General features: G+C 47.1%; 1 protein-coding gene across 1 annotated transcript in view; it reads left to right on the top strand.

Annotated features, from left to right (window-relative positions):
• SLC18A2 (solute carrier family 18 member A2) overlaps positions 1-12,239 on the top strand; it is a 44,508-nt gene that overhangs the window by 20,500 nt on the left and 11,769 nt on the right. The window contains exon 9 of the mRNA XM_006262699.4: positions 6,196-6,291. Within this exon, the coding sequence (XP_006262761.1) occupies positions 6,196-6,291 (96 nt within the window). The remainder of the gene's footprint in view (positions 1-6,195; positions 6,292-12,239) is intronic.

Raw genomic sequence — 12,239 nt, 5'->3', positions numbered from 1 at the left:
CTCACTCCAAATGATGAAGATGTCATCAATGTATCTTAAGTACTGCAAGGGTTTGATGGTGCAGTTCTTAAGGAAGTCTTCTTCCAGGTGGCTCATAAAAAGGTTGGCATTCTGTGGGGCCATTTTAGTGCCCATAGCTGTTCCCATCATCATAAATGAACCAGCATTTTTTTTTAGAAGTTGTCCTTATTGCATTTGGAGACATTAGTTTCATAGCTATGGTTCAAATTGCACATCAGGTATGCAGGAATCAAATACTTGACTCAATTGCTTGCTGTGTTTTCAAAGGCACGTGCATTTTTCCACCTAGTTTGGGTCATCAGTATAAAGAGAATCTATGAAATTACCTCTCGAGATCTCCAAGAGGCACTTCTTGCAACCTGGCTTGCATCCAGCTTAGACTAAGGTTGTTACAAATATCGAAAATAAAAATACAAGCTTAAGCTTCAGTTCTAATGTGGAAAGATTTTCCCCCACCCTCGCTATGATCTCTTGCACACTGCACGTTGCACTCCTATTCCTTGTCGCTGATGGGTTCATTGTAATGACTATCATGGCACGTAGGCCAGTGCCGTCACTGGAGCGCTAGCTCGCTATGGTCCTCGTGGCCAGCCTTGCTAACCAAGTTGGCGTGTAGCGTTCTAATTCAGCGCTGGCTGTTGAACGACTTTCAAGTCTGTTTTCTGAATACGTTGCAAGAGTACATTGCAGGAAGTGAGAAAGGCAAATATCTTTACTGAGCTTCATCTCAAAAAGAAATAGTCACAACTGTTATACCAAATGAAAATGGACAAAAAAAAATCTTGTCGCCAAATCATCCTGAGATTTTAGAAGCAATGGGGGACTCAGAAATACCCTGGTGTGGGCTGGCATGTAGGTTGCCAAAAAAACCCATGGAGAAAAAAAATCAGCATTGTGCATGTGGCAGCAGTATGTGCTACCCAAAACCGGAGCCTGGCTGGCTGGAGCCGTACTCTACTGTTGGCCAGGCTCTGTGCAGCAGGATCACTGCTGCTGCAGCCTCAGGAGGCCCCCAGGACCCCAGGTAAGGCTGCTGGAACCAGCCCAGTGCTAGCCTCAGCCTCCCATACCCCATCTGGGGTAACTGGCCATGTGCCAGAGCACGCATGGCACAGGCATTCCCCTGGGACAACTGGCAGCCGCACAAGGTGCACCACCGCTAGTTGTCCCCAGGGAACCAAACATCCACGCACATCTGGACATGGCCTGCGAGATCTTCCAGTTTAGCCCCCTGCTCAAGGCCAGATCATCCCAAAGAAACAATCCCAGCCAAGTGTCTGTCCAACCTGCTCTTGAAAATTTCCAAGGATGGAGATCCCACAATTTCTTCGGTAGCCTGTTCCAGTGCTTGACCACCTTCATAGTCAGAAAGTCCCTCCTCATCTCCAACCTAAATTTCTGCTGCTGCAGCTGGAGACCATTGCTCCTAGTCCTGTCCCATATAGTTATGGAGAAAACCCCCTCCCATCTTTTTCATAACCACCTTTCAGGTATTTGAAAATTGTTTGCAAATTCCCCCTAGGTCTTCTCTTCTCCAGACTAAATAACCCTAGTTCTCTCAGCCTTTTCTCATAAGTCTTGCCTCCAAGGCCCCTAACCATTTTTGCTGGTCTGCACTGAACACTTTCCAATCTGTCCACATCCTTCTTGAAGTATGGGAATCAAAACCAGACGGTACTCCAGGTGAGAGGCCTCACCAGCGCTGAATCGAATGGAAGAACCACTCCCCTAGATTTGCAAGTGACACACCCGTTATTACTACCTAGTGTGCTGATGGCATTTTTTTTCTGCCAAGATCACACTGCTAGCTCATGTACTGCTTATAAACTACTGACCCACTCTCCCCCCGCCCCCTAGGTACTTTTCTCTAGTACCGCAGCTTAGCCACTGATTCCTTAGTCTATATTTGTGCATGCAATTATTCGGTCCCAAGTGCAGGATTTTGCATTTGTCCTTGTTAAACCTCATGTCACTATTTATGACCCATTTTTCCAGTCTATCCACGTCATTCTGGATCCTACCACTGCCCTCCGGAGTGTCTGCAACTCAGTCCAATTTGATGTCACCCACAAATTTGCTAAGTGTCCATTCAGTCCCGGTGTCCAAATCATTAAGGAAGATCTGTACTGGAGCCAGGAGAGATCCCTGGGTACCCCACTTACTACCTCCTCCCAACTAGACATTGAGCCTTTGAGGACTACTGGCTTCTGGAGTAGGCAGTCGAATAACTTTTCACCTGAGGGAAGCTGGTACCTTCCTTCCTTTTAGGAAAACATTAATAGTCTCCAACAGGAATGTGCCTAGCTCCTCTCTATTTGATTTTCTCATCCTTGAGGAGCCAAGGTCCAATTAGAGGTTCAAAGTCAAAGGTCCTCCCAAGGTCCATGAAGCTAGTAGGATTATTGCACACCATTTCTGTAGCCAGTGGCACAGAGAGGCATGTGTGCACGACACATTAAAGTGAGCCAAATGCTTTTGCACTGCTTTAACGGTGTCGGTGTTTGCACACCTTGGTGATGTATTGCGCATTAATTTCAGCCGCTGTAGGAAATTCGTTGGCGTAATGTGCCTTAAATGACTTGGGGCGCAGCAAACTAAAATACATCCAAGGAGTTTTAGTTTGCTGCCCCTACAGCCACGGAGCAAAGCACCGGGCTCTGTGCGGCTCTGCAGGAAGCCCTGCAGGCAGCCTGGCAGCTGCCCGGGAAGGCAGGCTCCACCCAAGAAAAGCAGCGAGCCTGATCTTTTTTAAAACCCACCGCTTCAACTTAAGGTCCCTGTTCCATCTACACACGCCCCAAGAGAACGATGTGGCCAGCATCATCTCCAGCCACTTGTGACTACCAAGCCTGCATAACCAGGTACCCACTTACAGCTGGATCAATTCAGGGAAGCTTCTCGCATAAGCCTAAAGCAGGGATCAGCTTAACTGCCTGAACCACAATTAAATGCTTCAATCATTCTGCCCTCGTGCCTCAGCTAGAAGGAGCAGCCTGAAATCTTCATGTCATTTTAGAGCCTTTGCAAGTCTGATTATTGCTATAATTATGAGGCATTTATTTCCTAGAAATATGGATTTCTTTTCACAAAAGATTTCGCCAGACAGACATGACAAAACCTAGTTATCTGCCTCCTGGGGATGGTGTGGTAGGTGGCATATAAGTAAATACCAGGTCTAGCAAAGGCAGAAACTCTCATTCTTCTATTATCCCTTTGGACTATATCCTAGATACTTGGGCTGAGACTAGGGCTGGGAGGCAGCATTGCCAAGGAACAATTACAAGATTGTTACAGTCACTGCGTCGTGGCAAATCCTGGTGACATTTTGAGTCCTGTGCTCACAGGAAATCAATGCAATCCATGTGCGTGTGTCTTTCTAACAAAGTTTGGGATGAGCTGCGTGAAAGTTTTGCTGCCTGAGCCCATCATTAAGTAAAAATAGCACTTCTTCCTAGAGCTGGACTTCATTTGGCCTGAAATGGTTTTCCTGCATCGATGCGTTCTTTCAAGCTCAGCTGGTTTCTGGTTTGGGGCAGGGCACCTCTGAGGTATTTAATTGGAACTGCTCCAGTAACACAGACTATATTGGAAAGGTTAACAGTTCATTTTTATCTGCAGAGCATTGATGAGCTGTTGCTTCTTGCCCCGGGAATAGGTAGGGAGTGGGTCTTCAAGTTGGTTTTAGGGGATCTTAGAGGCATAGTCTAATACATCTTGGCATTTTCAAATGAAGAGTGACAACGGTGCTCATACAGTGCGGAACTGCAACATGGAAAACTTATTCCAGAAGAAATACATTTCTGTTCTAAGACAAGTTGGACTCGAATATTAAAAAGTAATAAACTCACTGGTAAACAGTTATAGAGAAACATGTGACTGTTCTTTAACGTTAGTCCAAGACGGCACTAGAAGTACTAGAAAGAAAAGGTGTGAGGCCTGTGTGGCTTAGGGTGTTGGTTACACTGACGGTTTCCAAACTTCCTGGGAATTCATTTTATACTGGATTATGCCCCTCTGCCCTGCCTTCTCCAAGTTCTCTGGAAGACTGGCACAGGCTCATCCACTCAGAGAATCAGTAGTAATACTACATCTCTTCCACAATGTACTAACCCTAGTTTTAAACCCAAAACACACCACAAGAAATGTGGTAATGATGCAGATAAAACTTACAGAGGAAGATTTGGTAGGAAAGACTCCTTATTTTTCTGGCTACTAGAACTGAAAAAAAGAAGTTAATTGATAGACTGTAAAATTTGCGATATGTCGGTAACTGAGACACGTTATAGCACAGCATGGGAAACCTTGCACCACAACCCATTGTGTTGAATGCCCCAGGAGCTTGGAGGATTTAAGGCCCAAATCCTTAAAGTCTTTAAGTGCCTGATTCCCATAGATTTCTACTAAGTTAGGAGCCTAAATATCTAAGTCCCCAAGGCTGAAAGTTCAGTCCTTCTGAAACAGTTAGATGAATACATGGGTTCTCAGGGTCACAAGCGGCTCTCAGAGTTACTCTATTTAAAGTGTCCCTCCACCCCACAACTCCAAGAGCACATGTATAAATGCCCAACGTAGACATTAGTGCCTTATATAGACATAATGATTCTGCCCCAGGCTAGAAACGTTTGTTGGGTCTGGAGGGGAACATCATCACCAGGCTAGAAATATCCAGAGGTGCGGGGAATCCATAACAACCAATTCTCCACTTCCTTCTGAAATCCTCCATTGATCTGGGACCCTCTCCTTCTCTTGCTGGGCTGGTGAAGCTTGCTGCTACAAGGGGCTGATTAGACCAAGATAGGCCCCTAGGATTTATATTAAGAAAAATATACAGAATCTCTTTTCTGGTAGAACTGCTAAATATGGGTCCTCCTCAGTCTGCTGGAGTGGGGCAATCTTTGCCCTCGGGGCAGGGCTCCTTCCTTCTGGCAGAGCAACAGGTCCCTTCTACTGAAAGGGTTATGGTTGTCTTCTGGCTGCCAGCTAACTGTGGGAACCTGTCACCTCCTAGTGAACTGGCATGGCACTGAGGACACTTAGCCCCAGGTCTTCAAAAGGCATCTCTCTGCACAGCACTGTGCCAACTAAACTAGTCAGCCTGCTGCCTGGTGCAATTCTCAGCCTCCAGCGAAGGGGCCAGACTGCCCACACAATACATGGAGAGGATTAGGGCATGCAAGTGAGCAATTTTCAACACACAGCCAGCTGAGCAAGGAAGCTGCCTAAGCAAACTGGAAAGAAATCACTGAGGAGAGTGGTGGGGCGAGAAGGGGATTAGATGCCAAAGTGGTCAAGCTGCCCCATAGCGCTGCTGAGCCAGAGGCTGGCGCTTCCCCCTTACTCCTTGCCTGGAGTTGTGTGCCTTACAATCAGAAGTGTGCTCCCTCAAATTCACCCTATATTTCTGGCTGCTTTTTGCACAACTGCTCTGCTGCCCCTTCACCTCTCTGTGGCCTGCCTCCAGGTCTCCCAGACCAGGGGCTAGCAGCTGCCAGGGTTTGGGCATGCTCTGAGATTGCTGGCGAGAGGAGTGTTCCCCTATAACCTTGTTTCAGAGCCTCTGGCTTGACTAGAGCCCAGAGCAGGCAGTTGGCAGCGAGGTGGTTTCAGAAGCGAGGCTGCTCTGTGAATGCCAACAGGCAGAAACTTGGGCATTGAGGGTACTTAGTTGCCTGCAGGAATAGGTGGCAGCTGAGCAGAAGCTTTGCAAATGTCAGTGGTACCAAAACAGGGGACTTCTTTACCTACGTATTTTTAAGGAACTGGATCTCCGTGTCTGCCCTTAGTCATCCTCAGATGCTTAGAGAATGGGGTCAGAGTCATGTGCCACATGGTTACAATTTTGCCCCCAGAGAACAGCTGTAAAGACCAAAACAGTCTCATTAGAGCTTATCCTTTATAGAAGTCAGAACTGCTGCACTTTCTAAATGTCACCGAGTTCGCTGACATCTTTGTTTTTCTCCTATTTTGAAAATAGCTTAACCTTTATTGTACAGTTTCTTAGATAACTGAAATAAATAGGAAATCAGTTGTGAGTGGTTTTGCACTCCCTGCCATTTCATAGCAATCAATATTTGGTCTATGACAAAGAGCACATTTTTGTAAACGCTGGCTGCCTGTATTTGGCTTCTGCTCAGCATTCAAGTGAAATAATTTCTGTGTTTTTCCTTCTTTAAGGCTCAATCTGCTTTGCAAACATGGCCATTGCTATGCTGGAACCGGCACTGCCCATTTGGATGATGGAGACCATGTGTTCAAGAAAGTGGCAACTTGGTAAAGTACAATGTTGTTCATTATTTGGTTCTAGTATATTTTGTCGCAAGACTGTCCCATTTCTGGTTTGGTTGGCAGTGGTCTTGTGTGCTCTAATCGTATTAAAATCATCACTTTTTTCAGTCTTTTGCCATCAACATGATAGCTGTGGGGGGGGTCCCATCCCCGCCCCCCCCCCCACACACCTTGCACTGTTTCCAGCTAATGAGTTTTTTATGAACCCTCAGATCTTGGAAACCAGTGAGTAAGAATGAATCTCTGCTTTCATTTTTTAAATAAAATGTTTTAACTCATGATTCTGGAGACAAGCCAGAAATTTTACTTACGTGCCTAAAATGCCCCAAACCAGAAGGGAATTTTTAAAAAGCCCCCTATTTCTTATTATTTACAGATCGCATAATTTTTTTAAGCTGGCAGTATTGTATTTGTATCTGTACTAGTGAATTTTACGGCCAGGGGTGGGGATGGAGATGGAGGCGGGGGAAGCTGGCTAACCCTAACCCTAACCCCACCCCCGTGCTGCCACTGCCTCCCAGGAGCTTGGGGGGGGGGACGGGGGACCTTGCCCTGACATCCCCTCCACCAGCACCCCATGCCACCATCACCTCCAAGGAGCAGGGCCAGGGGGCGGGGTGTGAGGCCAGCAGCGCTGGCTGTGCCCCCCTGCTCCGTCCCTGCTCCGCTGCCTCCAAGGAGCAGGGCTGGGGGGGGCGAGGACAACACTGCTGGCCTTGCCCCTCCCCGCTCCATCCCCTCCATCAGTGCGGTGCTCCACCGCGCTGCTGCCATCTCCTATCCATAACGCTGCTGGAGCACTCTGATTGGTTGCTTCAGTAACCAGAGTGCTCCAATAGTGTTATGGACAGACAGACAGACTAAGCCATTTATTGTTAGACTATCACATCCGGTGCCCGCACACAGTGGTGTACACACACCCAGAACTATTGGCTTACAGTAGTAACATGGAGGAAGTTGTAAGCCAGTGATTCTCAAGCAGGGTACCATGGCACCCTGGGTGCTGCAGGATCCTTTTAAGGGTGCCACAGGATACAACATAGTATTAGTATCGCTAGGTGTGCAAATACTTACACATGATATGCAAGATGAACCCAGAGATTTCAGATAGGAATCCAGTGTCAGAAATATTTGTGACATATTGTGGTCTTTGAGTTCTTTGCAACGGAAGAATTGGGGGGTTTTTTGATGATGAAAAAATAATAGAGCAAGTGATAGCTAAGAGCTGGCATTTTCTGAGGGGTGCCTTCAGTTTCTAAAGATCGAGGGCCAGTGCTCCTAAGTCATTATTAAAATTCAGCCACCAGCATGAAGTGGTAGGGGGATTTCCCTATGTCAGGTAGATTTCAAAACGTCTTCAGTTATGATCAGATGATGCCTACTGAAGACGATTTCCTGCTGGAGTTGACAAAACTTAAAAAGAGCAAGAGTCTGGGTCCTGCTGAAGTCAGTTGCCTAGTAGTAAACAATGGGGAATAGTGCACCTCTTTGGGACAAGCCCACACCAAAGGGGCAGGGTTTGACTATTTGATCCTTTTTTGAAATCTTTTGGACTTCTCCGTCTGTTCAGCTATCAAGTTCACTGCTTCTGTCTGAATGTTGTGTTCAAGAAATGTTGTAAGCATTTAAAGCACCAACGTATTTATTCCCTTACATACCATTGTCTTATTACAGTAGTACCTAGACAAAAAAATAGGGTCCCCATTTTGCCAGGCACTACACAAATACAGATTAAGAAAGAAACCCTGCCCCAACGAATGGGTAGCAGAGAATAAATAGTTGAGGTAGAAGGTGGTGGGTACAGAGAATATGTTCAGAGGGCTATGAAGGTGTGACTAGCCGGAGACAAAAACTGGCTAGTATCATCTGACTGTTTCTCCATGGAAGGGGGTGGGGGAAACAAGGGCCAGATTTACAAGGGGAATTTATAAGTCCCAGGTGTAGACTCTCAAAGCCTCTGCCTAAACTTGGAGGCATCCCAATTCTAGAGGTGCCCAAGTTTCTGCCAATAAAGTCTGGTAGACACTTACATTTTTGCCGTTGGATACATTCCCAAATCTGAAAATGGAACTGCTTGGTACCTAACTTGCAGTGCAATCTGCAGACTCCAGTTATCTTGCTGCAGGGCCTAACTCTGTTCTGCATTGTGCGGTGAAATCAAATATTCGTCCAGCCAAAGTGACTCTTCAACTTTGTGGTTAAGGAAGTCATTGGGGAGAAGAGACCTAGGGTTCAATCCCTGGTCCAGTGACTATTTAGGTGTTTTACATTAGCTGCAACAGCTTCAGCAAAAGGGATGCACTGTGTCCCACCTCAGGATGCCCAGTGTTGCTAGGGCACTCACGTGATGCGACAGATGTGGATTCAAGTCCTGCAGGCAGATTTGGGACTTGAACTAATGTCTCATATGTGATGCAAGTAGGAAGATGAGTAGAAAGGTAGCATCGTCAGCACCTCCACCTCTTGCTTTGATTTTCATTTTGGTGCAAAAACAATGAAGGAATAATATAGTGTAGGCACTCAACTCCAAAAGACGATGTCATGGAGGAGGGCTCAGGAGGATGAATCCCCCAGCAGGCTAAGACACCTTCCTCTAGCCAAGACTTAGGCACCCAGCTCCTTTCAGCATTTTCTGCTCAGTTGGTTAGCTTTTGTGAATCTCCTCTATGGAGCCCTAGAGTTGTATAGGGGTCCTCAGTGACTAACATGGAGTGGTGATGTCTGTTAAGTGACAGGGCATCTAGAAGTTAGGTGTTGCAATGCTGAGCCTCATTTGATGTTAGGTTCTGGAATTCATTGCTTACCTTAGCCTAGAGAGTTAACATTAAAAAGGGGTTAAGTCAGGGGCAGGCAATTATTTCGGGTGGAGGGCTGCAAGACAGGCAGCCAGGGGCAGATAAATATTAATTTTCTAAAATTTTTAGGGCCCCATGGGCCAGATAGAATGGCCTGGCAGGCTGCATCTGTCCCGTGGGCTGCATTTTGCCCACCCCTGGGTTAAGTTGACTTTATGAAAATTCACATAATTACAATTATAAAACATGTTTTCTTTGGGTTTCATCTTTAGCATTTATATGCGACTTATTTTTTAACGAAAGAGGAAATTCTGTGACAAAACTACATTAAACTAAAATTAACATTGTGCACACAGGAGTGGCTTACAGGTAGCATTTAGGAAACAGTTTTATGCACTAATAAATTGTATGGTATCATTATAGAGCACATGTGAAATTTGGTCCCAATAAGAGCACACCCAGAATCACAGTGGAATTGGCTATCTGTCATTACAAGGTTGCTGTACTGTTCGCCATAGTAAGGAGTCCTATACGGTAGTAGCGTGTGAACGTTAGTGTACAAGCTCGGAGATGTTAGAGCCTCCATTAGAGAAGAAAATAGAATTCACCGAGCAGAAAAATAGATTGTTTGAGGGAGGTAGAACAGAGGTTAATATTATTGATGCAATCGAAATGAGAATTTCTTATTTAAATTGAGGTTGTTATGAGGAAACAGCCGTTTTAAGTTGAGACTAATTTTACCCCACAGTGATCAGATTAATTGATTCTATCAAGCATCGTCTAATTCAACAGCATTAGAGTTTTAAAGCATTTTAAATTATTTTGTCAAGTGGAGGGTTTGAAACAGATGTTTATTTGCATGATTTGAGAGTCCTGCTTTTCGAGGTCTGATCTAAAGGAACTACAAGAAATCCTGATTTTGAATCAGTTAGTTTTATACTCCATAAAACTCATCAAAGAAAAGTGCTGCCTACCCATTAGGCCTGTGCAAAGCGACTAGTATTCGCTTCAGATTCGGCCGACTCGGGGGACAGAGATTCGATTCGATGATTCGAATCACTGTCCCAAATTGATTCATCCGACTTCAGTTTGGAGATTCGGCTGTTGCCGAACCACACAGGCCCATCCCCTGCCCGCTTTCCCAGCCCAGCAATGGCTGCCTGCCCGCCCCGGCTCCCGGCATTTGGAAAAAAAAAAAAAGCCCCGGTTCACTGGCTGCTGCCAGGCAGGGAGGGCAATTCCCACTACCTCCTGCTGCCCCGCGCTGCATGGGGAGCTCTGCCACGAGACCCCCAACTCCCCCAGTTCTCCCCCATGGCTGCCTCGCCTGCCTCAGCTGCAGCCCTTTAAAATAAAAAAAAAAGCAACAAAAAAAAAAGCCCCCCCCACCAGTTCCTGCCCGGTGGAGGGTGATCCCTGCTGCCCCTCACTGCCCCATACTGCATGGGGGGGGTCACCACTTGCTACCCTGCTGTTGACACCACTGGTGGTGTCTGTGGTCAGTCCACAATCCCTGCTGGCCGCTGCAGCCAGCGATGGCTGTGAGGGGTTGCCGACTCTTGGTCAGCACTCACCACCCCTCCACCCCCCACTGTCAACAGCACTGGCGGTATCTGCGGGAGCTCCCCGCTTGCTGCCGCCGGGCTCCTCCCGCTCCCACTGCTGTGCTTCCGCTGCCGCTGTCAGGTAGAAGGCATGGTAGCTTTGCACCAGACTAACCTAAGTATGTACATGTATATGATCTTTCGTGGTCTAACGCTCACTTCATCAGATGTTGTGAATGAATTCATCAAACTACATGACATACAATGCCTACGCAAGTCTCAGTTTTGTTGAAAGGCAAAGACGTGTACAAATCAGTGTCTTGTGTAGACTTTGTATGTCATGTAGATTGATTAATCTTTTCACAGTATCTGATAAAATGAGCTTAGCCCATGAAGACCCGTGCTAGCTATATACATTTATATTAATTATATCAACTTTGGTGCAAATCTACTCTGCCTTCTCTTTGATGAGACAGTCAGCTTTAGATGACAATTCAGAAGCATCAAGTTTGATTCAGAGTTTGCTCTAGTAACAACAATAGTAAGATCTTGCCATCCTTGCCCTCCCTCTCAATATCTCTTTAACTGTTTAAAACAGTGATTCTCAACCAGGATGCCTGGCTCCTCCCTTGCTCTCACTGTCTGGCCCATCTGCAAGGAGATAAGCACCATAATAAATTACTTTTTGAACTGGTGCTGCTCAATTCACAGGAAGTATGGAGGGTGCTGCTATGCATCTAAAAAGGTTGAGAATCACTGGTTTAAAATATGAAAGAGTTGCAGAATTAGTCTTATTCTGGAAAAAGCACATTATGAGCAGTGGCAGATTAAGATTTATTGGGGTCCTGGACAAACAGAAAATTGGAGGCCCCACACCAGGCGAGGGCAGGTTCCCTCTGTGCCCACCAGGGGGCTGTGGCTGGGCTCACCTGGCCTCCTGGGCATATTTGGGGCAAGCCAAGGGTCACGAGCACCGCTGAGTTGAAGGCGGCCCCGACCCCGACCCAGCCGGGTCCCTTCTCCCGGTGAGTGTTGCACCACCCAGGCTGCAGTCCCCCAGGACTGGGGCTGGCCTGGGGGTGGATGGGCTCTGCACCACCCTTGGCTGCCCGCCCACCCCTCTGCCAGCCCTGGTGGGGTGGGGCAGGGCTGTCCCATCCCCTCTTGTCCCAGCAGTGCTGGTGGCTGCCCACAGACGCAGACAGTGGGAGTGGGAACGGGGCTGCCCATGGGGCTTCCTGGGAACAGATGGCCTTGGGAGACCACTGTCACTGCACAGAGCCCTGAGCCCGTCCCCTAGCGTCTGGCCCTAGCCTGGCTGGAGGGGAGGAGGCGCGTGCTGCCAGGATGTTTGCCTGGGCCGTGCAGCCCCTGGTGCCCCAGGAGGTCCCTGGGAGAGGCAGGGGCCTCTGGTCCCGGGCCCCACGTGCCCATGCATTAATCTGCTGCTGGCTATGCATGGTTGATGGAGTCCCAAGAAGAGATTTATTTAGATCATAAATTCTTAGGAGCAAGGGTACAGATGAACTCTGAATTATGATTAGAGATGTGAGATGCTACTGCAAAACACGAACAAAAGTGTTGTAGGTAACAA

Source organism: Alligator mississippiensis, chromosome 6 (assembly GCF_030867095.1).
Source record: "Alligator mississippiensis isolate rAllMis1 chromosome 6, rAllMis1, whole genome shotgun sequence".
NCBI lineage: Eukaryota > Metazoa > Chordata > Crocodylia > Alligatoridae > Alligator > Alligator mississippiensis.
Note: the sequence above shows the minus strand (reverse complement) of the source record. Positions and strands in the feature narration are given on the sequence as shown.